Source organism: Pipistrellus hanaki (genome assembly GCF_964339955.1).
Source record: "Pipistrellus hanaki genome assembly, chromosome: 11".
Classification (NCBI taxonomy): Eukaryota; Metazoa; Chordata; class Mammalia; order Chiroptera; family Vespertilionidae; genus Pipistrellus; species Pipistrellus hanaki.
In genome coordinates this window covers 6,553,630-6,581,236 of record NC_140513.1, presented here as the reverse complement: position 1 = coordinate 6,581,236, position 27,607 = coordinate 6,553,630, and the positions used below count along the sequence as shown (strand labels likewise).

The 27,607-nt window shown below is 42.6% G+C and overlaps 1 protein-coding gene across 5 annotated transcripts in view; it reads right to left on the bottom strand.

Annotated features, from left to right (window-relative positions):
- Nucleotides 1-25,129, bottom strand: part of SCAI (suppressor of cancer cell invasion) — a 78,231-nt gene extending 53,102 nt beyond the window's left edge. For 2 of the 5 annotated variants that reach the window (XR_014796278.1, XM_084898353.1), the window contains exons 1-2: nucleotides 24,965-25,129; nucleotides 24,252-24,296 (exon numbers count right to left, since the gene is read on the bottom strand). Coding sequence is in view for 2 of the 5 variants with exons in the window: in XM_084898353.1 (XP_084754479.1) it covers nucleotides 24,252-24,296; nucleotides 24,965-25,017 (98 nt within the window). In the remaining 3 variants the exon portion in view is untranslated. Of the gene's footprint in view, nucleotides 1-152; nucleotides 288-5,460; nucleotides 5,492-24,159; nucleotides 24,297-24,964 lie in introns of those variants that run through there. The other 3 variants (XM_084898354.1, XM_084898355.1, XM_084898356.1) reach the window with 3 other exon arrangements.
- Nucleotides 25,130-27,607: the final 2,478 nt, after the last annotated feature.

Here is a 27,607-nt window from a genome sequence, read left to right as displayed (position 1 = left end):
GCAGCCAGCAGCCGCGAGGGACCCTACCTGTGCATTAATTTCATGCACTGGGCTCTAGTTAAAAAATAAAATTGTTTGCTGCTGAGCAGTTCGAGCTGTTCCTGCTGCTTATCACCATCGAGAGATCAGAATGTGCTGTAGTGAGGACGTACATTTAAAGACAGACAGTACTGCTGATGGAGGGTTTCTTACAGGAGGACCTGCATCAAGTTGTCAGTCTTCCTCTCGTCTGGGTTGACAATTATTCGTCTGTCAGGACTCTACTGTTAGCAAACTCAAGGCCTGTCCTTAAAAACAAGGGGAAGTTATTGGGATAGTTATCCTACCCCAAGTACTTGAGTCACACAGCTCAGTTGTCTTGTATCATAGTTCTTCCAGTACATCCATCATCTCCTGACTAAACTGTAAGCCACCTGAAAGCAGTAGCTGTCTAAAAAAGTTTTCTGTAAAGCGCCTGTGAATACTGTCCCCAGATAATTCCAAAATACGAACTGATCAAAGGTAGTGAAAAAGTTTATGTTCCTGCCATATGACAGGTGGTGTTCCATGTGCTGGAGACACTGTGTGCGTGCACGCGTGTGTGTGTCCATGAATTTATTTATACCAAAGAGGCCGAAAGTGACTGTGGCGGGGACTTGAGAATCTACAAAAGCTGGGAATGTCCGTTACTGAAACCCAGGAAGGAAGGAATGCCAAGCAGCTGTCATTAAGAGAATGAAAAGGGCAAATGTTCAACCTTCTGAGAAGGAAATCTGATTACAATCAGATGGGTGTTGTGGTATGTGAGGAACCTACAAGTTTTTTGTGAAGAAAAGGAATCCCCAAATTCCTAAAGCCTTAGCTAGATGCTGACCTAAAACTATGCGGATTCGTTATCAGGAGACTCCAGGGCGTTGGGTGTATTCTACAAAGACAGGTATGCTTGGGCCCCGCGTAGAGGCCAGAGCAGAGTGCTTACCGTAAGCGCATTGGCAAGAAACTGCCTGCACTCAGCTCCTGGCTCAGCCACTCACTACTCAAACACAACTGTGCAATCTCTTTGTGCCCCGACTTCCCTAAATGTAAAACAGGATAAATACAGGATCTGCTACTTAGGATTTTCATGAAGATTAAATGAGAATGTACTGGGAATTCAGACGAGCCTGGCACACATTAAATGTCATCTAAGTAGGCCTTCCGTTTAATTTACCACCCACTGGGATAATTCTGTGAATGAAAAGGGACACTATTAGTAATTACATCGGGACTGCAAAAACTGAGACCGTGTCAAGCAAACCAGAACATACTGTGAGAAGAAATGAGAAAATGTGACCAGAGGAAGTAAAACTTCCTGTCTCACCTCTTTAATCGGAGGCTACCCATTGATGCAGGTAGCAAACATTAAAAACTGCATTATATTCTCCTGTGTGCACACTGTTAGAGCTAAATGAGCATGCTTGTTGTTTTGCTATAAATGGTTTGGATTAATATGCCAATCAATGCTAACACAATCCCCTCCAGATTAATAACAGGCATGTAACACATACTGAGCAGATGATGATGGTACAGGCAGAAAGATGCTAAGACTTGCTCCTTGCCCTCAAGAAGCTAACCACCAGTTCGTTAAATGATTCCTGCAGGTGCTTTCCTGTCTGTAGTCCCCAGAAGCCATTGCTAGAGCAGATACACCCAAACAGGAAGATATCTCGGCGAAATATTGAAAAAGATGAGAAAGGCAGCTTAGAAAAAATGAAGATAAAAGAGACACAAAGGCGTATTTCATTATTTTTACACAGCACTGCCAAATGGTTTAAGACATTTTAGAAAGAAAACCCAAAATTCACACTAAAGAGTTGTGGCAGGTAGCATCTGTTTTGGCCTATGCAGCACCCATCTTCCTTTCTTTGTGGAATTACTGCTCAATCTCAATGGAAATCAAAACTCAATTTGGAAGAAAATATACAGAGAGAGAGAGAGAGAGAGAGAGAGAGAGAGAGAGAGAGAGAGAGAGAGAGAGAGAGAGGGAAAGAGAGAGAGAGAGAGAGAGAAAGAGAGAGAGAGAGAGAGAAGGAAAGAGAATGAAGAATCAGGGAACTCGTTAATTATGTGTGATAATGGCTCAAAAAAAGTGTTCTCATATTTTAAGGGCAGGCACTGAAATATTAACAGATGAAATTGTGTGATGTCTGGGAGTGGGTGTGGGTAGAGAGCAGCCATGAACTTGTGACGGTTGAAGCCTGAGTGATGGAGATATGGGAGATAATTATTCTAGTCTATTCTATTTCATTCTGAGTTTAAATTTTTTCATTTAAAAATATTTTTTCCTACTTCATTTACAGTAAGATCCCAATGTCATAAAAGCATTTCTCTCCATGCTTCTAGCTGTATGTATATTTACATGGAAAGACACCTGGGATAATGCGTGGTATTATCGGTTATTTCTGGCTGCTGATATTTGAGATGGCTTCATTACTTGCACTTTCTACATTGTTTGAATTCAAAACACTAATTGTGAAATAAAAACAAAACCTTAAAAACCAAAAAGCAACAGCAAAAATACTAATTGTGACTTAGTTTCCCCAAAATAATAGAATATTTCTTTTTTTTATTATTAAATATTTTTTATTGATTTTTTTACAGAGAGGAAGAGAGAAGGATAGAGAGCTAGAAACATCGATGAGAGAGAATCATCGACCAGCTGGGGATGTGCCAGCAACCAAGGCACATGCCCTTGACTGGAATCGAACCCGGGACCCTTTAGTCCACAGGCCGACGCTCTATCCACTGAGCCAAACCGGTTTTAGCGAAAATGATATTTCTTAAACCAAAAGCCTAAATCAAATAAGGTAAATGTGAGCAGTGGTTAAATTTGATTAGTGGAAACACAAGTGGTTATTTTCTATTTGTATTTTTTTTAAATATATATTTTATTGATTTTTATACAGAGAGGAAGGGAGAGAGATAGAGAGCTAGAAACATCGATAAGAGAGAGTCATTGATCAGCTGCCTCTTGCACACTCCCCACTGGGGATATGCCCGCAACCAAGGTACATGCCCTTGACCGGAATCGAACCTGGGTCCCTTCAGTCCCCAAGCCGACGCTCTATCCATTGAGCCAAACCGGTCCCGGCTTCTATTTGTATTTTCTGTATTATCTTTAATTAAAAACTAATCAAGTACTGGTGAATATTCTCTAACATAAGGTTTATTAATATTTGTTACTACTAACATTTTGGGTGCTATCGAGTGCATCGTAGAGTGTTTAGCGGCAACCCTGGCCGCTGCCCATTAGACACCAGTTAATACCACCATCCGACCCGCCGTGGCAACTGAGCATGTCTCCAGACATTACCAAATGTGCCCAGAGGTAAAATCTCCCCCACCTAAGAAACACGCTCTAACATATGATAAATCACAACCAAAATTCTCAATTCTGCAAAACACAAATTTCCCAATCCTTAGGTATATCTTGCATGTATAATAATTCTCAACATTATGTCAGTCCCTCTTATTCTTAATTCAGTTACTGAATACTTTACTTGTAGTTCAGACTACCAGAAGTAGATAAACCAATTTTGCTCCTGCAGATTGAATACTGAAATTACTTTTTTTATTCAGTTCCAAAGCCTGAAACTAAAAACCGTAGGCTACATATAGTACCATCACCTTCAAGAACAAGGGGGAAGGCATTATAAGGTTATAGAATGCAATCTTTTTATTTATTTATTTTAAAGGTGAGCTCTTTCTTAAAATATATATTTTATTGATTTTTTACAGAGAGGAAGAGAGAGGGACAGAGAGCTAGAAACATCGATGAGAGAGAAACATCGACCTGCTGCCGCCTGCACAACCCCCACCGGGGATGTGCCCGCAACCAATGCACATGCCCCTGACCGGAATCAAACCTGGGACCCTTCAGTCCGCAGACCGACGCTCTATCCACTGAGCCAAACCGGTTTCGGCATAATGCAATCTTTTTAAATATACAACTTGGCCTTTGGTCAAACTCAACAGTCCCAAAGCAGAGTAACTCACACAAACATAAATGCTCCAAGGACAGCCTCTTCTAGCCCATTATCTAGCCTCTTGGGAGGCCTGCAGAGCAGAACATCAGCACCAGCCAGAGCTTATTAGAAACATACTCTCAGCCCCATCCCAGACCTACTAAGACAGAACCTGCTTCTTAACAAGCGCCCCGGATGATCTGTGTGCACGTAGTTGGAGAAGCAGTGATCTAGCCGTTCACATACAAACTTGCTTGCAGCTAACGTTTAGGGAGCTATATTCTTGTAATCTCGCTGTATTCTCACATACAGAAAGGGGCCCAAGGATGTCTAGGAACTTTTTTTTTAATGTTTTTTTATTGATTTGAGAGAGGGAGAGGAAGAGAAGCATTGACAGAAGAGAGAAACATCGATCTGCTGCCTCCTGTATGCACCCCAACCAGGGATCAAGCCTGAATTCCCAGACATGTGCCCTGAATGGAATTCCAACCAGTGACTACCTTTCAGTGCACAGGACGACGCTCAACCAACTGAGCCACACCGGCCAGGTGCCTCTGGAGCTGTTTTTAAGGCATTGGTCCCATGAAGTTCCGCCCTCATGACTTGAGCACCTCACAAAGGCCCCACCAATTACCTTTGGGAGTTAGAATTTCAACATATGAGTTTTGGGGGAACACAAATACTCGGACCACATCAGCATCCTCAAACCGAACGTCCTTAACACCAAGGTGTTCCAGTGGTGTGACCTTGGCGGTAATTCCAGATCTCTGAATTCCCTTTGTTCCTGCCTGTTTTCTGAACCAGATCAGTGCTGTGAGGTACTTGGCAACCTTCCAATAAATTCCTTTTCTGCTTAAACTGGCTGGAATTAGGGCCTGTAATACTCAATCAAGAACCTTTCCTGCCGAAACCGGTTTGGCTCAATGGAGAGTGTCGGTTTGGGGACTGAAGGGACCAGGGTTCGATTCCGGTCAAGGGCATGTACCTTGGTTGCGGGCATATCCCCAGTAAGGGGTGTGCAAGAGGCAGCTGATCGATGACTCTCTCTCATTGATGTTTCTAACTCTCTAACTCTCTCCCTTCCTCTCTATACAAAATCAATAAAATATTTTTTTTTTAAAAATTTCTAAAAAAAAAAAAAAAGAACCTTTCCTGAAACAATGCCATGCCTTTTTCCTTTCTTTTTAAAAAAATGACCTGTCACTCACTAAGTATAGCCTTCCAAAACTGCATATAATTAAAAAGCTGGAATTCTAAATGCCATTCATATCATCAACCTCTTAAAAACAGCTTGCAAAGCGAACAATGAGTTTTATTTATTACTTTGATTAAATCCAATCCTCTACCTACACTGAGCTTGCATCTCAGCAGCTAACCACGGCTGAAGGAACATAATCATACTGACTGGTCTCATTTCCAATTCAAGACCTCAGAATGGGCACTCCCACTACATTCCCTTCATTCCTTCACTCTTTACCTTCCTACAGCACTGTTTCACACTTTCTCCGCTCTCCTCAAACATCCCCATCCTCACTTTCAGCTGATGGCAACTCTTCTATGGTTCACTGAAAAAACACAGGCAGTGAACTTACAGAAAGAGAGATTTAAAAAGCAACCCCATTTATTAATACCATCGCACCAAAAAAATTAAGATACCTAGGAATAAACTTAACAAAGGAGGTAAAAGACCTGTACTCAGAAAACTACAGGACACTGAAAAAAAGAGATAGAGGGAGACATAAACAGATGGAAGAACATACCGTGTTCATGGATTAGTAGAATCAACATCATTAAAATATCCATACTACCCAAAGCAATCTATAAATTCAATGCACTCCCCATTAAAATACCAACGGTATATTTCATAAACCTAGAATGAACTCTCCAAAAATTCATCTGGAATAAAAAAAAGACCCCGAATAGCCACAGCAATCCTGAGAAAGAAGAACAAAGTAGGAGAGATCTCAATACCAGATATCAAGCTGTATTACAAAGCTACTGTTCTCAAAACAGTCTGGTACTGGCACAAGAACAGACATACAGACCAATGGAATAGAATAGAGAACCTAGAAATTGACCCAAACCACTATGCTCAACTAATATTTGACAAAGGCCCTAACTGGTTTGGCTCAGTGGATAGAGCGTAGACCTGCGGACTCAAGGGTCCCAGATTCGATTCTGGTCAAGGGTATGTACCTTAGTTGCAGGCACATCCCCAGTAGGGGGTGTGCAAGAGGCAGCTGAATGATTGATTATCAAAGCCACAACCCAGGCATATTCCCTGACCAGGGACTGAACCATAAGAGCCACTGCAGCTAGGCAAAAGGAATTTTTTAAAAGGAGGAAAACTTTGTGGGTTCATCCCTATAGTTCTGCTGAAGCAATGCAGAATTTATTAAAACCAGATAAATTATATCTTCTTTATTCTGGTTCTTTAAACTCCTGAAGAAATGTAAAGGCCTGAAAAACATTAATGTTATTTTATATGTATACATAACCATCAATATGTTAATGCTAAAATATAAAAAGATACTTAGAGACATATATAGTTCATATGAAAAAATCAGGACATCCGAGATTCTTGAGAATCTTGTGATTTAAGGAGGCAGAGAGAAAAGAGAATTGTACGAATTGTCTGTGTATTGTAATTCTCTCTACCTCTTCGGTGAAATTTGCATTTCCAAGTAATATCCTTCTGTTATTGGTAAAATATATTCTGGATATTTCAGAAGAGTATATTACCTGAAATAAACCTATATTTCAAAGAAGAGTTTAAGGGTGTTTCATGAATCTCAAAGACTTAAAGTAATAGTCAACAAGTAATGGAAATTTTCAATACTAACAGTATTTAAGAATATGAACACATTTAGAACCTAACTGGAAAAAATAACAATAAAAATGACCTCTTATTGGGTACTAAATCTGAATTGCAAGCATAAAAGAAATTTAATAAAGCAGAATAACATTTATTTTGCACAAAATGAGTACACAAAATCAAATAGAAGCCATTAAAAGACAAACGATTATGCATTACAAGATTGCTTTAAAATCATTTAGAGCTGTTCAATGCTAAATATAAAAAAAATTAGGAAAGCTGACCATTGGCGCATTACAATTTAAAAATGCTAAAACGAGGCATGGCGGTGAGGTACAGTTGCACCGCTGGTAAATGAAGGAAGGGAGGAGGACAGATGTGGGAGATAACTTCCATGGTGGTGTTTTTCCTATTTGTGCACCACGCAGGGAAATCCCCCATCTAGTTATTAAACTTTCAGTCTGTCTGAGGTAATAGCTATTATGCCAAAAGCAATTACCCAGGCTGAAGCAGAAGATCTGAGAGTTCTGTTGTTATGTTAGCAGATGTGAGATAATGCCTGGGTTTGTGTCACATGCTCTGATCCCTTAACCACATCTACAATATCAAAACTCTCACTCCTGTTCCCATTTCTTCTCAATTGGGAAAACCACAGATTTTTTAAAAAGACACCCTTACCCTAAATACATGCCTTAGCATTTGGACCCAGATCGCCGTTTGCTGTGGAGACTGTCCTGTACAGTGATTGTAGGGAGATCAGCAGCTCCCTACCCTCTACACACGAGATGCCACTAGCACGTTCCCCAACTGTGACGACAAAAACATCTCCAGACGTGGCCAAATGTCTCCCGAGAGGCAAAACCACCATCAGATGATCTGCTGTTATCTCAAGTTCCCTTGCCATTTCCCCCCTTAAATAGAGGCCAATAAACATGAATGTCCTCATGTTGTACTCCTACTTCAATCTGTCCTCCTCCTTCTACCAAAGAACAGCTGCTCCCTCAGCCTCCACCTGCACACCATGACCTGCCCATCAGTTATCCTCTGGCCAGGATATTTAATTTCTCTCTCGGGTTCCAAACATGCTCATTTTTTTCTTTCCTAAACAAATCCAAACCTTTCTCCTCTCTCTCCTTCTCTATACAACTAAATCTTCATAAGGATGCATCTTATACTCGTGGCCTTCACTTTTCCTCACTTCATGTAAGGCAATCTGTGAAATGGATAAAAAAGATATCTATATATATAAAAAGCTAAGCGACCATCCAACCGTTCGACCAGCTGGTAGGTATGACATGCACTGACCACCAGGGGGTAGATACTCAATGCAGGAGCTGCCGAGCTATGGTAATGCACCCTGGAACCAGAGAGGAGGGAGCCCCATCCCCGCAGGCCAAGCTGAGGGGCCCCACCTGCTATTGGGACCCCGCTCACTCCACAGATGCCCTTCGAGCCCTGGAGCTGCTGGGAAGGGACCATGGGAGGTTGGTTCCAGGGCATGTCCAGTCCATCCTGTCCAGTCCTGCCCCACAGGCCACCTAATTCATTCCCTTTCAGTGTGCACGAGTCCATGCACCCAGCCTCTAGTACATATATACTTTTTTTTAAATGAACTTCTAGCCGAAACCAGTTTGGCTCAGTAGTAGACTGTAGGTCTGCGGACTGAGGGGTCCCGGGTTCAATTCCGGTCAAGGGCATGTACCTTGGTTGCGGGCACATCCCCGGTAGGAGGTGTGCAAGAGGCAGCTGATCGATGATTCTCTCTCATTGATGTTTCTGGCTCTCTATTCCTCTCTCTTCCTCTGTAAAAAATCAATAAAATATATATATCTTTTAAATGAACTTCTGAAGAAAATATTTGACCTGGTAAGCAACCCAGCTTTTGATTTCCATGACACTGGTCTCCTAATTCTCTTCTGGTGGCTTTCTCTGGCCATTTCTCTGTTTCTTCTGCATCCGCCAAACACAAGTCATCCGTTAGGGATGATTTTCAGTCCTCTCCTAAATGATTTCCATGGCTCCAAAAACCCCTAGAAATTCTCTGTATCTCTGACCCCATATTATATCCTGAGCTCCAGACTGAGATTTTTAAAAAATATATATTTTATTGATTTTGTACAGAGAGGAAGGGAGAGAGATAGAGAGTTAGAAACATCGATGAGAGAGAGAGTCATCAATCAGCTGCCTCTTGCAAACCCCCTACTGGGGATATGCCCGCAACCAAGGTACATGCCCTTGTCCGGAATCGAACCCGAGACCCTTCAGTCCCCAAGCCGACGTTCTAGCCATTGAGCCAAACCGGTCTCGGCCAGATTGAGATTTTTTAACAGCAAGGTGGCAGAATTTTTTGAATAAAAAGGTAGCCATATTAACATAAACAATAATAATAACCAAAAGAATGCCTTCTACATGCCAGGCAGTGAAGAAAAGTTTCTAAGTACTACCTCATTTAATTTACTCTTCAACAACCATCTGAAGTTAGCCCTACTATTCCAGCTGTATAAACAAGTTTACAATATCAGACAAGTCAAGTAAGCTTTCTCACATAGCTAATAAATTAGAAGCATAGGACAGGAACTAAGTTTTACTTTAAGGTCAATCTTCTTCATCAAGTGATATTATTTCATGTTACCTTTTACATTTCTCCTCAAAATTCAATTCTCAGGGTTTCCCTGAATTTCACAGGATCACTTAAAGTCAAAAATGTAAACTGTACACTCTTGGCCTCTATAGGAAAGAAAGCATTATTTTTCTAAGAATCCTAGGGCTAAAAGAATGTCAGCATCATCGAGTTCCTCGCCAAGCCTACCGGCGGAATTGTACAGAAACCATGCCAGACAGATGGGTATCTTCTATTTTTAATGACATCTGGGAAAGGAGGTTCTTGCCTACTAAATTTAGATTGCAAGCCAAAGGAAGTAAGCATAGCTAATTTTATGCTCCATTTAGCTACACCTTCACATACAGTTGGCAATATGTTTCCTAGCACGATTATTAGAAGTAGAAACGGATACTTAAAAACTACAATAAAAAAAATCAAGCCAGTCACTGGAGAGGGACTCAATGGGACTCTTCAAGCTGACCAGAGAACAACATCATTCTAGTCCAAAGTATAAAGGAGCTGCCATCACATTCTTCCTATGACACCCCACCTGGCAGAAGTAACTGGAAAAATGACAAAGGAGTTCCTAGTTAATTCCAAATCTTATTGGAGAAAAGCCAAGACTGCAACTGAAATCAGTAGCATTTTGAGGTGTATACTTCTACCCTCGCCATCACTTCCTCTGGCTCTAGTTTTAGAATCCAAATATTTCACAACCCCCTACCCCCAACCCCAACCCCGTCAAAAGATTTCAGTCCAATTCTGCCAATCAGATTGTCTTTGCTGGCGCTCAACACATTACAGGAAAAAACAAACAAAACAAAAAAATAACAAATGCGGCAAAATAAAAAGATTTGTTAGTGCACTTAACTTTAAAAAATTTTTTGCACTGTTATAGCAGAAAGATACTGGCTAAAGCTGACGCAAAAGTTTCATTGGCCTTAAGTCAAATACTTTCCCATACATCTTCACAAAGTTAGGAAGGCTTTAGCATGACTTCAAATAACATAATACCTGGGTCAAAGCATGCTGTAAAATTAAGTTCATCCTTTTTTTATAATGATGTAAGGAAATTGCAGAGTAGATGATTTTTTTTTAAATATATTTTATTGTCTTTTTACAGAGAGGAAGGGAGAGGGAAAGAGAGTTAGAAACATTGATGAGAGAGAAATGTCGATCAGCTGCCTCTTGCACACCTCCTATTGGGGATGTGCCCACAACCAAGGTACATGCCTTTGATTGGGATCGAACCTGGGACCTTTCAGTCCGTGGGCAGACGCTCTATCCACTGAGCCAAACCGGTTAGGGCAAGAGTAGATGATTTCTTAAATTTTGACCTCTAAAATCACATTAAAGTCTAGCACAAACTAGCAATAAATGAAAGTTGATAAAGCCAGAGAAATGATTGTATGAAATTATAATAGTGTTGCTACAATTCTAAAAACCCAGGTCATGGCTGGACCATTTCCTGAAATAAATATTCATCATAGGAAATGTCAAGGATAAGATGGAGATAATGGCCTGACCCAATCAGACAAAATCAGCAAATACCTTTCTGAAAGTAACCCATGCTGCTTCCCAAAAGAAAGCATCCACTGCTATCTGAGCAAAGACGACTTGGGACATTCGTTGCCAAAACAGTTCTTTCTCCTATTCGTTTAGTGAACGATTTGACAATGAATTGGAATTAAAGGGACAAGGTTTTATTTTGTCAAATTCTAACTTTATAATCATTGTTTTAACCCACCTAAGTAAAAACTAAGTTACAAGCACAAAATACGTACATATTTTACTTTATTTTTAAAAATATATTTTATTGATTTTTTTACAGAGAGGAAGGGAGAGGGACAGAGAGCTAGAAACATCGATGAGAGAGAAACATCGACCAGCTGCCTCCTGCACATCCGATACCGGGGATGTGCCCGCAACCAATGTACATGCCCCTGACCGGAATTGAACCTGGGACCCTTCAGTCTGCAGGCCGACACTCCACCCACTGAGCCAAACCTGTTACAGCTAAAATACATATTTTAAACAGTCTTCAAATTTAAATCAAAATCACCAGTGCTATCATGAATTGTATGCATTTTAAAAATCATTAATAGCAACATCCTATGACCCAGAAGTGAACCAGACTGATTTTAAGATTTCAACATACACCAGTTAAAAGGACTGCCTATAACTGAAACGACAGGGCTCCCTCTATTCCTTTTAAAGTTTATAACCTTAGTCTGAAACATAACTGTGAACTTCAAGGAGCACTCAGAGGGCAAAGAGAAGACACCGATGTAGAAGCAGCTCATTAGGCTTAAATAATTCCATCATAACTTCTCTCAATTCTGAGACCCTAAAGCTATTCTAATTTTATTTAAAGTGGCAGCATTGTTCTGTGGCCTGAACAACAGTGACCCTCAAAGGGCCTTACCTTTGCTGGCAGTGGACTAAAAGCTGACATACCAACTGTTAGAAGCCACATGGTGGTGAGAAAACCAAGGCCCCATTTAAGATTTCAAATAACTCACTAATTCAACAGTAATTAAGGGACAGGTTCTATTCCCCCAGGTGTTAAAATGTTCCGATTCCCTTTATGGCACTGGAGAAATTACTTGTACTTCAACCAGACCTGCCTCATTCCGCCATATAGAAAAGGAATCTAAATAGCCTTTAGAAGGGCTTCAGGCTCAAAATGCCTACAATTCTGTACAGTATCTCCAAACATATACAGTAGAAATGGAAAATGCTGTATTGTAAAAATAAAGAGAACCACAGATAAATATTTGGACACAATTGCTTATTTACACTTTCTGTATTTCCATTTTTTGCCACAGAGAAGGAAATTATTTACTGTTTCATCTCCAAGAACTTAAAGCTCATCTCCTAATATAGTTCCAAGCCTTAATCTCAGAATATAAACACTTTGGAAGAAACTATAAATACATTCATATTTATTCAGTAAGATCTTAGAAAATTTAAATATTGATTTTTTTAAAAAAAATTTTAATCCTCACCCAAGGATATTTTTTCCATTGCTTTTTCTTTCAGAGAGAGCAGAAGAAAGTGGGAGGGAAAGAAGAGAGAAAAACATCGATGGGAGGAGAAACACATCTATTGGTTGCCTCCCCAATACTCCCTGCCCAGAGTCAGAGAAGGAACCTGCATCTCAGGTATGTGCCCTTAATCAGGAATTGAACCTGTGACCCTTTGGTGTACTAGACAATGCTCTACCACTGAGCAATACCAGCCAGGACTTGCTTAAATTTTTTAAAGTTTAAATTACAGAAGTAAAAGTAATTCTGTCTACCTAACTCAAAAGCATGATTAAAGAAATATAAGCTGGTGTGTGGTGTGGCTCAGTGAGTTGGAATGTCCCTTGAGGGTTCAATTCCTGGTCGGGGCACATATCTAGGTTGCAGGTCCCATCCCCAGTTGTGATGTGGATGGGAGGCAACCAATCAATGTCTCTCTCTCTCACCCTCTCTCAAGTGAATAAACATATCCTCAGGTGCGGATTTAAATAGAATATTTACAGGCACTGGAAGATTCATTTTCAATGGCCTAGCCATCCAGTACATTTTTTAGCATCATGAGCTTTATTTCCTGCCTGACATCCTCAGGGATCTGCTTTGACAGCTCTCCTGTACAATTTCTACTACAAGGCTTCTCTGGCCTCTCTTGGCACATGTAAACGGCTGCTAGGTAATATTTCTTTTGGCAAAAGAGAACATACTTTACAGAATGGACCTTTAATTGAACCCTTTCCACTCAAACTCACATTCTTCCCTAACATGTGAAGCTGAAACTGTCTACTCTAACAAGATGGACACATTTAATAGTACCGAAATGTTACATATTCACTAAACTTCCCCTGTAACAGAATTCAAGTTACATACCTTCTGAATAGAAATAAAGAATGGTTTTGGACCCAGTGGTATGGCTCAGTGGTTGAGCATCGACCTATGAACCAGGAGGTCAAGGCTGATTCCCAGTCAGGGCACACACACGGTTGCAGGCTCAATCCCCAGTAGGGGACATGCAGGAATCAGCCAATCAATGATTCTCTCTCATTATTGATGTTTCTCTCTCTCTCTCTCTCCCTCTCCCTCTCTCTTCCTCTCCAAAATCAATAAAATTTTTAAATGGTTTTGGTAAATCATATTCTGAACTAGAGTTATTTTTCTTTTGGTTGCCCCTAGAATTATAGACAAATATCCATTTGACAAGGTTTTATAAAAATAGGACTGAGTGAAACCTAGAAAATGGTACTTCCAAAGTTTAAGAACTATACTTCCAGTTCACCAGCCCTACCTTTCTATTCAGTACAAACACTAACCCACTACCAAAGAGGCAAAACATAGGTTTTAGAGGCTGACAGAACCCGACTTAAGGACTGAAACCATTGCTTAAGTCAAGGTCTCTCCTTTTAAAGTCTCAATACTAACTCCAAGCATGCTTTAATTTAATTCAAGTGCCTATCTGGCCCTAAGTCTCAGCTAATACTAAGTTTTATCAGAAACTGCCTGCTGCTTTATAATCTACTAGGGAGGATAAAAGAGTATTCAAATGTAAACATATACATTATGGTGGTTTTACATAGTTTGAAAAGCACATGATTGATGTGCTTATTCATGATTAGATGGATGGCTTTGACCAGATTATTTGTCGTCTTAGAAAAACAGCTGACCATCCAGCCAGTGTGGCTCAGTGGTTGAGCGGCCATCTAAGATCCAAGAGGTCACAGTTTAATTCCCAATCAAGGCACATGCCTTTTTTTTCTTTTTAAAAAAAATTTATTGGGGTGACACTGGTAAACAAAATTATACAGGTTACAGGTGCACCATTTTACAACACATCATCTGTACACTGTATCGTGTGTTCACCACCCCAAGTCAAGTCTCCGTCCATCACCATTTATCCCCCCAAACCCTCCTCCACCTCTCCCCACGCCTTGCAATCACCACAGTTGTCTGTGCCCAGGAATTTCTGCCTTTAAGTCTTGTATCTTTGAGACTTGTAACAGCATGAACTGTCTAGAAACAGAATTCTTTTCATTCTTAATGGTCTTTACTTTCTTGATACTTCAAAGTGAAAACGCACTAGGTTAACCAAAACAACGACTTTTATCTAATTACCTGAACCACTGGAGAGGATTATCTGATAAAAGGACACTATCTCAATTACAAAAGTGAGTGAACTAGAAAATAGTGGATTCAGAAATGTGAGGAAGCTTGAAGCATTTGAAACCAGAAGACATCCACATCAAGCACTGTTTTCATGTTACGGATGGGACTTTAATAAAGCCTGATAGGAAACTATCTCCAATATTACTATTTTAGTCTGTAGCAAAAGCTTTATAGAGCCAGACCAAAATTGTGTCTTGTCTTGACTGTGCCACTTCCTAGCTGTGCTGCATGACTTTTCTGAACTTCAGTCTATTTGTAAATGGGAGTGATACCATCAGTCTTAAAGTAACAGACAAACCTGATCTGCTGAAAGGCACCAGCACCCAGGGAATGAAGTTACTGGTGTCCTTCTGTGGTCTTGTCCTTTCATTGTCACTTACTACTCTACTTGGTGTCCCACAGAAATACAAACGATTAAGAATTGATTAAAACACATAGTGAACACTTAAGAGCTACACATGTTACTGCATGTAAAGTATTCATCAATACATTTAAAGAGCTTGTTAGAAAAATAAACTATGACAAAAGGTAATACATGAGACATCACTGGTTAGTCCATCAGTAAGTGCCAGTCATTATCAAGAAGCCCAAGAACCAGCCCCAGCCCACCCCTGGTTTTGAAATTTCTCCATCACTTTCTCCCTAACCCTTTTTCCCAGAGGTCATTCTGGTCTTCAGCTCTTAAATGAACCCTTAAGCCCTAATTTAATCAATATGTAAAATGAGAGTCAATGGCATAGAAATCTATAAAGAAAGTGGACACAGAATCTGTTTTTCTTCTCTTGTGAGACTAACAGTGCTCCTGGAGGGAGAAATACTAGCACGTCTTATTCTTAAAGTGGAGGCAGGTTAATATATAGTGCGATCTCTACCCCAAACTCTGGCAAACTGGAATACCAATTCAGTTATCTTTGTTGTATAACTTAGCAGCTTAAAATATCAACCTCTTGTGAACTTGTGATCTGGTAGGGCTTGGCAGGGGCAGTTCCCTGCTCCACATGGGCCCCCCTGGGGCAGCATCCTGGGGATCTGGAGGATTTAGATCCACTTGGAGGGTGCTCACTGGCATGGCTGGCAGGCTGATGCTGGAGGTCAGCTGGGCGCTCGGCTGGGGAGGAGGGCCAGGAGCTTCTGTCTCGTTCACACAGGCCTCTCTCTTGAGCCCCTCATAGTTCTGCCCGGTAGCAAGTGTGCCAAGAGAGGAAGGTGGGAGTACATGGCATTTCTGTGACCTGGCTCCAGAAGTCACATAGTGTCCTTAAGCCATGCCCTGTTGGTGGCAACAGTTACAAAGGCCTGTGGTGAAGACATGAGACACAGACCTCACCACTAAACGGGAGGAATGTCAAGGTCACAGTGGAAGGACAGCATGTGGAATGAAAGATGCTGTTGAGACATCTTCGGGAAATACAATCTATCACACCAATGGAGTGGTTCTGTGCCAAAACATATCAATGTTAACTTTTTGTCAATTGGTTTGTAGTAAGTAGACATTTCCTGCAAAAGCAACAGGTAAAGCGATTGGAAACCAATAACCTGGAGTTCCTCTTCTCTTGAGATTAAAATAAAGCCAATAGCCTACAAGTAATTGACTTCAGGGCCAAAAGATAGAGAAAAAGAAAAGAAAAGACAGGTACTTTCCAGAATAGAAGAGTGATAAAATACAGAAAGTGAGTAATCTCTCACTAAAAAGTAAACATTTTTGAGTTGGGAGAAACCTTTTCTATCAGCCTATTGCGTTTATTCTAACAAACTGAGTTTTTCAGTGAAGGTTAGGGGAACCTCTTATTTTTAATAAACCTCTAAATTCTGGAATGCATAAATTTGTATTCATTCAACTCCCTATTTACTGATTATAATTTTATTATCACCAGTCAGGTGTTACTTCAATAGATCAATGACTTGCTTGTCTACTCTTAGAAAGGCTAATGGCAACTTATTCTAAATCTAAAATCTTTGTTTTTGATAGTGGCTCTCTAAAATCTGTATGTGGTCACTCCATAGGTTGCAAATTATCACAATCCTTTAAAAGTTCTGACTGCTGCCCTAGCCAGTTTGGCTCAGTGGATAGAGCATTGGCCTGCAAACTGAAAGGTTCTGGGTTTGATTCCAGTCAAGGACACATGCTCGGGTTGCCGGCTTAACCCCCAGTAGGGGGCATGCAGGAGGCAGCTGATCAATGATTCTCTCTCATCACTGATGTTTCTCTTTCCCTCTTCTTTTCTTTCTGAAATAAAAATACATTAAAAAATTAAAATAATAAAAATTCATCCTGACTTGTTTGGCTCAGTGGATAGAGGATTGGCCTGCGGACTGAAGGGTCCCGGGTTCAGTTCCGGTCAAGGGCATGTACCTTGGTTGCGGCACATCCCCAGTGGCGGGGGTGCAGAGGGCGGCTGATCGATGTTTCTAGCTCTCTATCCCTCTCCCTTCCTCTCTATAAAAAAATCAATAAAATATATTTTAAATAAATAAATAAAAATTCTGATTGCCATTTTGCAGGCTTTTAGGGAACCATGTGTGAGCACCTCAACCTGGGCCCATCCAGAGAACTCCCTCGCCTGGCCCATGGAGTACATGGACAGAAGATGGAAGAAAGAAGCCCAGCTGCAAAACAGAACGCAGAGTGGTGTCTAGCCTCAGAGGGAAATGTTTCCAAAACAGCTGCCAAGTTTGTGAAAACACAAACACCTCCCTTCGCTCGGCCTGCGGGGAAGATGGCCAGTCCAAGGCAGTCTGCGCCCACGAAGAAAAGCCACAGCTGGCAATGCAGAAGCTATGACAGGTTTAAGAGCACTTTGGGAAGGCAGGGGTGAAAGACCGGCCATAAAAGAGTAGGTTATATATTAGGCAGGTTCTACTGAGAAACAGAAGCAACAGGGTGTGTGTGCGTGAGTGCATGTGTGTATGTGCAGAAAATAAGGAATTGGCTCACAGAATGATGGAGACTGAGAAGTGCCGAGACCTATCAGCTGGAGACCCACCAGAGCCAATGGTGGGGTTCCAGACTCCCCTGAAAACCAGGAGGGCTGATGGTGTAAGTTCCAGTCCGGCAGCAGGTGGGCTTGAGACCCAAGAAGAGCCAAGTTTCGGCTCGAACCCAAAGGCTTTAAAGACGGATGCCCCAACTCAAGCCGTCAGGCAGGAGGCGGTTAGTCTTTTTGTTCTTTTCAGGCCTTCAACTGATGAGATGAGGCCCACCCCCACTGGGGAGGGCAATCTGCTTTCCTCCGTCTACTGACTGACATATTAATCTCACCCAAAACACCCTCAGACACATGCAAAATAACGTCTGACCTGAGCATCCCGTGGCCCAAAATTAACTGACACAAAATTAACCATCACTTCTTGCCTGACTCTGATTTGCCCATTCTTCCCAGTCAGCCAAGGAGGGGATGAAAGGAGTTTAAAACCTGGTGACAGGCACCAGGGAGACTCTTCACTGGGCAACTACCTTTTGACTCTTTCCTTAATAAGAGTGAACATGAGCCCTGGCCGGTTTGGCTCAATGGACAGGGCGTCAGCCTGCGGACTAAAGGGTCCTGAGTTCGATTCCAGTCCAAGGCACATGCCCAGGTTGTGGGCTTGATCCCCAGTAGGGGGCGTGCATGAGGCAGCCAGTCAATGGTCCTTTCTCATCATTGATGTTTCTCTCTCTCTCTCCCTCTCCCTTCCTCTCTGAAAGCAATAAAAATATTTTTTTTTAAAAAAAAAAGAGTGAACATGAGCAGGAACTATCTTCTAATCTGTGGGACAAAAGACCAGGGAGAGAGCAATGACTAAAGATAAAGAGCAAATAGTTAGAGATTTAGTTATTAGGCACACGTCACGACCTGAAAGCAATTGTCCTTCAATGCCTCTAATACAAAGATAGCTGTTTCCCCAACACACACACACACACACACACACACACACACACACACCCACCATCAGACACCTATCCAGGAGAAAAAGCTTACCAGGGGTTGAGCCTTTTGGGTATAATGGAACCAGTGCTTGTCTAGTGCTAGAAAAAAGGAGACTCTCAAAATAACAATAATAATAATAAATCACAGGCTCATATAACTCAGCCCTTGTGAAGCCAGCATTGTAAGTCAAGCCTCTGGCCAGGGCTGTACTCGGCTCCAAGCTCAATTAACGTAGGATCCCCTTCCAAGCTCACTCCTGCTGGCAGGCCTCGCGTCCCTACCACACCGCCCTCCCCACAGGCTGCCCGAGTGTCTTCACAAGGCCACTGGCTGCCCTCCCCGGGACTGACTCACACCATGGCAGCTATAGCCTTCCCCCCCTTCCCCGCCCCCCCCTCAGCCAGCGATTCAGGAGAGAGAGAGAGTGAGTGAGTGAACACGCACACCCAAGCCAGAAGGCCAAAATTGGGGAGGTTAGACCGCCTCACTTCGGCTGTATTCCTTCAATAGAAGTGAGTCGCTAAGTCCAGCCCACACTCAAGGGGAGAATTAAGCTTCATCTTTTTTTTTTTTTTTTTAATATATTTTATTGATATTTTACAAAGAGGAAGGGAGATAGAGAGCTAGAAACATCGATGAGAGAAAAACATCGACCAGCTGCCTCTTGAACACCCCGTACCGGGGATGTGCCCGCAACCAAGGTACATGCCCCTGACCGGAATCGAACCTGGGACCTTTCAGTCTGCAGACCGAAGCTCTACCACTGAGCCAAACCGGTTTCGGCTAAGCTTCATCTTTTAAAGAAAGGAGAATAAAAAAATTTTAAAAAATTGTAAACAGATCTTTAAAACCACCACAGGGACTAAAAGAATTGCTGAGGGGAGAAAGGAGCTGGATAAGCTATTAATTAAGACATCAATGGATGTTTCATTCTTACTGTATTCCCCAGTCTCCAAGAAGATAGCCCTTGCCTCGGGGGAGGTTTGTGTTTGTTTTCTGAAAATGGTAACTTCTTGAGGAGGTTAGGCTCCAGAAAGAATGGAAAGATAGTGCCGTTAAAACTGGGGTGCTTTATCTGGGAAGGAGGAGTCTTTGGGGCCCACAGAAAGAGGGGGTCTGTAACTCCACTTCCCAGCAGTGTTCTAGCACAGCAGCAAGTCCTTGGAGGGAAATGGGCGTGTGTTGTACCTAGGAAGGTACAGTATGGAGTTTCCTCAAAAAATAAAAAATGGCCCTAGCCAGTTTGGCTCAGTGTTAGTGTCAGCCTGCGGATTGAAGGGTCCCGGGTTCGATTCCGGTCAAGGGCACATGCCTGGGTTGTGGGTTCAATCCCCAGTGTGGGGCGTGCCAGAGGCAGCCAATCCATGATTATCTCTCATCATGGATGTTTCTATCTCTCCCTCTTCCTTCCTCTCTCTGAAATTAAAAAAACATGTATGTGTGTTTTTAATTAAAAATGAAACTTCCATTTGACCCAGGGATCCCACTTCTGGGAATATATCCTGAAAACACCAATCAGAAAGAATATATGCACCCCTATGTTCATAGCAGTGTAATTTACAAAAAGCTAAGATTTGGAAACAGCCCAAGTGCCCATCAGTAAATGAATGGATAAAAAGTTGTGGAATATTATGGCGCTATAAAAAAGAGGGATCTCTTATCCTTTGGGACAGCATGATGGACCTGGAAAATATTATGCTAAGTGAAATAATTCAAACTGAGAGATAGAAATATCGCATGATCTCATTTATTTGTGGAATCTAATAAACAAAATTAATTGACCAACAAAATAAGACCCGAAACGGGGAGGCATGAGACAGACTGACATACCTTGATGTGGGGCTAGGAGACAAGAAGAGATAAACCAAAGAACTTGTGTACTTATATACATAGCCCATAGACACAGCAATAGGGGGGTGAAGACTTGGAGGGGTGGGTAAGGGCTGGGGTAGGGGAAAGGGGGAGAAATGGGAGATATCTGTAATACTGACAACAACAAATATATTTTTAAAAATCAGTAACAGTAGGATATGAGATGCTTCCTTACCTCAAATTATTTTAGTTTTTTTAAATATATTTTATTGATTTTTTTTACAGAGAGGAAGAGAGAGGGATAGAGAGAAATATCGATGAGAGAGAATCATCGATCAGCTGCCTCATTCACACCTCCTACTGGGGATGTGCCCGCAACCAAGGTACATGCCCTTGACCGGAATCGAACCTGGGACCTTTCAGTCTGCAGGCCAATGCTCTATCCACTGAGCCAAACCGGTTTCAGCTCTAGTTTTGTTTTTTGTTTTTGTTTTTTTAATGGTATTATAGTTTGACCTGAACTAGGAAGGTTCTCAAAAGATAACTCAGCCCTAACTTATGTCTACCATTCTAAAATAAAAAATCACACTTTTGGCACCTGTTTTTCAAAATGTAACAGGATACATATTTTAATAATCAACAACTCTACACAACAGGCCAACTCAAAAAGATATTTACGGCTACATTTGGCAATTAATTCATTTGATGTGCTCAACAGATACCATTTGATATTGAGAATTTTTAAGGCCACAGCATGCAATTGATAGTAACAACTGTAAAAATTTTCTGGCTACAGTCATTACATCCTTTCTCTATAATTAATCTTTTTGTTCTTCGATGTATTTTTATTGATTTCAGAGAAGAATGGAGAGATACATAATGATGAGAGAGAATCATTAATCAGCTGCCTCCTGCACGCCCCACACTGGGGATCAAGCCTGCAGTCTGGGCATGTGCCCTGATTAGGTATCAAACCAGTGACCTCTTGGTTCATGGGTCAACACTCAACTACTGAGCTACACCGGTTGGGCTATCGTTAGGTATTTTCTATATGCCAGGCACTATACTAAGCATTTTACAACTCTGTAAGTGTTTGAACTATTATTATTTCTATTATACAGATAAGGGCTCAGAAAGGTTTAACTTGCATATGATTTCACAGCTTGCATTCAAATTCAACCCAAACTATTATATCTAGGTGTATGTAAAGGCTATCAGGGGAGCAACAAGATAGAGCAGAGGAAGGAGAAGGTGAGGGTGGAGAAAGTCTGCATGGAGGATGAGACATCTGAGCTATGACTTAAAGGAGGGAGTCTGCCAAGAAACGAGGAGGAAGTATTACAGAAAAAAAAGAAAAAGTGTAAAAAAACGCAGAGCAAAGAGGGAACATAAGTTCCAGGAATGGCAAACAGAACATTGAGTTACATTCAGCAATTAATTCATCATCAAAGGTTCACCAGAAAGTTGTCATTTTAAAAATATATATTTTATTGATTTTTTTTACAGAGAGGAAGGGAGAGGGATAGAGAGTTAGGAACATCGATGAGAGAGAATCATCGACCAGCTGCCTCTTGCACACCTCCCACTGGGGATGTGCCCACAACCAAGGTACATGCCCTTGACCGGAATCAAACCTGGGACCCTTCAGTCTGCAGGCCGACGCTCTATCCACTGAGCCAAACCGCCTAGGGCTACATTCATTTTTTGTGTACTAACCTGAAATCTGCACGTACTTTATACTTAGAGCACACCTAATTTTGGACATGAAGTTTTCACTGGAAATACTTAATCTGCATTTAAATTTCATAAAATTTACAGATGGAGATGGAGATTCACAAACCCAAGTTACTCCAAACATACTGAAACATTTTCCAATAATGAGTCAAATTTAAATTAATTATCATTAACAGCATTAAAATTTCAGTTCCTGCCGAAACCGGTTTGGCTCAATGGATAGAGCGTCGGCTTGGGGACTGAAGGGTCCTGGGTTCGACTCCGGTCAAGGGCATGTACCTTGGTTGCGGGCATATCCCCAGTAGGGGGTGTGCAAGAGGCAGCTGATCGATGACTCTCTCTCATCGATGTTTCTAACTCTATCTCTCTCCCTTCCTCTCTGTAAAAAATCAATAAAATATATTAAAAAAAAAAAAATTTTAGTTCCTCAGCCATGCTAGCCACATTGCAAGTGCTCAACAGCCGTATAGGCCTACCATACTGAACAGTATAGGCCTCACGAGTGACAAAGGAACCATGGCTGTTGGCACGTCCACAGTCCGCATTTCACACCTGCCTGCTGCTGAAGTTTTGTGTGTACTAACACCAATAACTTACCAAGAATCCGCTATGACAGCAGTCCTGCTGGTCACATCCTCACTACTACAGCAAACTTTCTCTAAGCCAGTGCCTACACTTGTGAAAAGGGAATCTTCTGCCCTAGCTGGTTCGGCTCAGTGGATAGAGCCTCAGCCTGCGGACTGAAGGGTTCCAGGTTCGATTCCAGTCAAGGGCACATGCCCGGGTTGCGGGCTCAATTCCCAGTAGGGGGAGTGCAGGAGGCAGCCGATCAATGATTCTCTCTCATCACTGATGTTTCTCTCTCTCTCCCTCCCTCTCCCTTCCTCTCTGAAATCAATAAAAATATATTTTAAAAAACAAATAAACCCATCTTATAAAAAAAAAAAAGAAGAAAGAAAGAAAGAAAGAAAGAAAGAAAGAAAGAAAGAAAGAAAAGAAATAGCCGAAGCCGGTTTGGCTCAGTGGATAGAGCCTTGGCCTGCGGACTGAAGGGTCCCAGGTTCGATTCCAATCAAGAGCACATGCCTGGGTTGCGGGCTAAATTCCCAGTAGGGGGAGTGCAGGAGGCAGCTGATCAATGATTCTCTCTCTCATCATTGATGTTTCTCTCTCTCTCTCCCTCTCCTTTCCTCTCTGAAATCAATAAAAATATATTAAAAAAAAAAAAAAAAAAAAAAGAGCTAAAACCGGTTTGGCTCAATGGATAGAACGTCGGCCTGCAGACTGGATTCGATTCCAGTCAAGGGCATGTACCTTCGTTGCGGGCCCATCCCCAGTGGGGGGTGTGCAAGAGGCAGCTGATCGATGATTCTCTCTCATCGACATTTCTAACTCTCTATCTCTTCCTCTCTGTAAAGAAATCAATAAAATATATATTTTTTTAAATAAAAGGAATCTTCTAATGACTATACAGAACTGCTCAATGGAACCAGACATGCTGCATGCACTAAGAAATGTTCATGAAATGGACAGATGCTCTTCTTCATCGCTCAAGAAATAACTCACTTGTCTGCAGACTACACAGCCCTTTTTTCTATTTTCCTAGGGCTCAACTATGTGTTATTAGACTCTGTGTACAATGAAAGAAAAGAAAGAAAAAGCAATTGGGAGACCTATTTTCAAGATGACGTTTATTAGAGGGATGATAGCATTCTGGTTAAGAGCATAAGTTCTGGAGTCAGACTGCCTAGATTCAAATCCTGGTTCTGTCACTTAGGAGATGTGTGATCCTGGGTAAACACTTGGCCTCTCTGTTCCTCAGTTCCCTCTTCTGCAAAACAGTGAAAACGCTATGTACTTCCTTGGGGTGCTTTACGGGTTACAGAAAACAACACATACAAAGCACACAGCATCTGGCAATAAACACTGGCTTTGAAACAGAGCTGGTGGAAAAGTTGAAATTATGGCTAACGTAAAAAAAACAAACAAAAAAAAACCACCTAGGATTTCTCAATTATCCATGTCTCTTTCCCATATAATCTTAGACTACTCCCATCCCCCCCCAAAAAAAAAAGTCTTGCAGACAGTTATATTCGTTAAGAAACGAGCTAAATCAAGACTTCACCTGCTGACAGTGTAGCATTATGCAGTCTGGCACAGGTGCAGTCAAGCGAATGTAAAAACCAGACACGAAACGGGCAGGCATTTGTGCCTTACCTGCTTCTCCGTTTCCGAGGTGGCTTCTCCACGGTGCCAGTCAGTCTGCAGGGCAAACAGACGGGATGACAACTCCAAGTCACACACAAGAACAGGTCGCGGGGCCCTGCTCTGCCAGTCAACAGCTCCGTGTCCCCCCTCCGGGGCCAGGGCTCGCTCAGCCCCTGCCTGACCTTCCACATGCCCATGCTGCCTCCCCTCCAGAACCAGACGGAGCGGCGCTGGGGCCCGCCGTCCCCCCAACGTCCGCTCAGCCCAGACCCCGCTCTGCCTCCGGGTCTCCCCCTCCGTCCATCCTCAGCTCCCATTTGTCACAGCCCGGCTCCCCAAAACCATTGTCTGCCTCGTCACCCCAGGCAGCCCCTCCGGCTCCCCTCGCCAGCCCGCACCCCCTCCCTCCGGGCCCCGCCCCTCCGGGCCCGCGCCCCCCGCATTCCTGGCCCCTCCGCGGGGCGTGCCCCCCGCCTCACCCTCGGCGCCCCCTCCGCCCATGCCCCTCCCGCCTCGAGGATGCGATCGCCGCCCAGTCAGCTTCTCCTCCCCCCCTGACCCCAACCCCCAGGCAGCCTCCGAACCCCCCGAACCCCTCCAAACGAAACCCCCCGCCCTGCCAGTTTCTGCGCCCCGAATGCTTCCCGGCCCCTAGGCTGCTGCCCCTGGGCCCGCTCCCGCCCCCATCGCCGACCTCCACTGCCACCCAGTTCCCGCCCCACCTGGCGGCCAGGCGACTCCGCGGCTGCTGAGGCTGCCGGGCTCCTCTGACCATCCGGCTCCGGCTCCGCCGCGGGAGCAGCTGCGGCGGCCGCAGGGCTCGCTGGGGAAGCTGAGGCGGCGGGGGATGGAGTAGGCGGAGAGGCGGGAGGAGGGCCTCGCGCCTCGGCCAGGCTGCCGCGGGGCCCGCCTCCCCTGCGCCTCTCCTCGGCTCCCATTGGCTAGAGCCGCAGCAAGCCCGAAATGCTGGTAATCGATTGGGCGCTCGGGCCGTCACATCCCGCCACCTAGAGTTTGGTTGAGACTGCAGGTGGCGGCGGAGGTGCCTTAGAGACCACTGGCAGGGCAGGGGAGTCTGAGCGCCACCGCGCGTCGGAAAGCAGACACTGCACCTTCGGCCTCGGACACCTGCAGGCAGGTTCTGCTCACCGTGTCCTGCAACCCACACACCTGCTGGCGCCCCCAACACTGCACCATGCCAGGACTCAAAGCCAAGCACTGCAATCTCCCAAACTCCTCTGGCAGATGCGACAGGGAGGCAACTCTCCAAAACGAGCTTCATTTTTAACTACCCTGTCTGCGGTCCTGGTGTCTGCATCAGCGATTTCCAACCGGTGTGTCACAATTTTTAAAACATTCAATACCTAACTAGTCAGGGGTACTGACCTCTTTTCCCTTAGATTGTCAAATTTTAAAAAATGATAACAGCCAACAATAGCTATCTAGTGTGGATGAACCAAAATTATACCTAATTTTTATATCGTCAAAAAATATACTTTTTGGTGTGCCGCACAATTTTAGTGTGCCATGAGGTGAAAAGGGTTGAAAAATTACTGCTCTATATTATGCTGAATGAAATATTCTCACAGCCCCCAGATACCCTTCATAGAGGGTCCAGCTAGAAAACGTAAGCTACCAAATCATGGTTTCGATGCTCCATCCTCAGCAGAAAAAGATCACAAGCTTGAGAGTGGACTTCCAAGAGAGCAAGAGTTGTGTGCATTCTTTTTAATTGCCACGAAAGAGCAATGCTGCAAACAATTGATGCCATAACTGAAAACAATGTCTTCCATTTTGAAAGGCCTAAATAGATCCCCGAGTGTATGCTAACCATCCTGTGATACCAGATGATTTTAAGTTCTACAGTCTAAGCAAAAAATTTCACTGCATTTTTTGCTATTGACTAGCACATAAGCACAATGTTACCTTTAAGAAGGCCATCCTTGAAAATAAGACATAGCTCATTTAACATATAAAATTCTGTGAAGGTGCTATCCCCGTCAGCCTCTCTAGATTCATTGTGTACAGTTTGGTTGGTAGATCCTTGTGGCATCTACCAATTGAAGCTGGGAGGAGGCAAAAAACTTTCTCTTCGACTACTTCCATTTTATTAGAACACATTTTTATGCACCGAGATAGCCTAGATTAGTACAAAGGTTGAAAACAAGTCTCTCACTGATCTTCACCAACGGCAAAAAAGGGTACTACCGTTTTTCACAAAACCAAACTTATGGCTGCATTTATGCAGAAGTGGCTCTTTTTACATCTGATGTTAAAAATTACTTCCTTCTATGAAATAATGGTAGAAAACTGCATCATGTCCAAGTTTTAGTAATTTCTGCTTTTGTGCTTATACTGTGTAAGAAATGCACATCTCATTCCAGTTCACATTTCATACTTCCTCCTTTAAGCCTTTACTAATTACTGCAAATATTTCCTTCTCTAAATTTGTTGCACTAACATAAGATTTACTACGTCAGCAATTATATATTGCCTTGGGTTATTCTTACTTAGCAACAACATTGATTTGGGGCAAATGCTGTATTAGTACATTCTCAATAAATAGTAGCTTTGGGCCAAGGACTGGGAGCTTTATGAGTGCTATTTTTAATCCTGTTATCAAGCCTGTATGCTATTCTCTCGTTTTAGACACAGAATTTCACGATTCAGAAAATCCAACTTGCTCAGGGTACATAGCTAGAACCAACCTACTCCAAAGTGCTGTAAGGGGACTTCCGGTATACGCTGGTGTGCCCTACAGGGGTTACCCAACCTCCTTACCCTGTTTCCTCATTCAAAGGAGGAAAAAAAAAAAAAAGAGTAATATAGCCATGCAGCCATAGTCAGGGCACCACATCAGAGTACCACAGCATTTAGGTAAGTGTGCTCAATACAGGTCAGCTGCCTGGCATGGCTGCTGTTTGTGTCCAAATTTGATCACAAAGACTATATTCTTTCCACTATTCCATAATGCCTCCAAGCAGTCTTTTCTACCCTATTCCCATTTACACATAAAAGCAGATTGCTTACAACAGTGGGTGCCAAGGGATTAAGTGGAATATACTTATGCAGTAAGTATTTTTGTTGACACCCAAAAAATCTTCATAAATTTCATGCATTTTTGAGTCAAGAAAATATTTGAATGACTCAAGACAGCATAAACATGCTCTCATGAGGGCAAGACACATATTCATCAACTGATTGACAAGGAAAGAGAAAACTAGTAAGAGGGGACTAAGAAACCAACCTTTGCCAGGCATCAACTGTGTTTGCATATTAGGGGACTTTCCAAATGCTTCTTTTTGGTGTTTTATTACTGTGTATTTCTCAGCATGACCGCACACTGTAAATATACAATTGAAAGT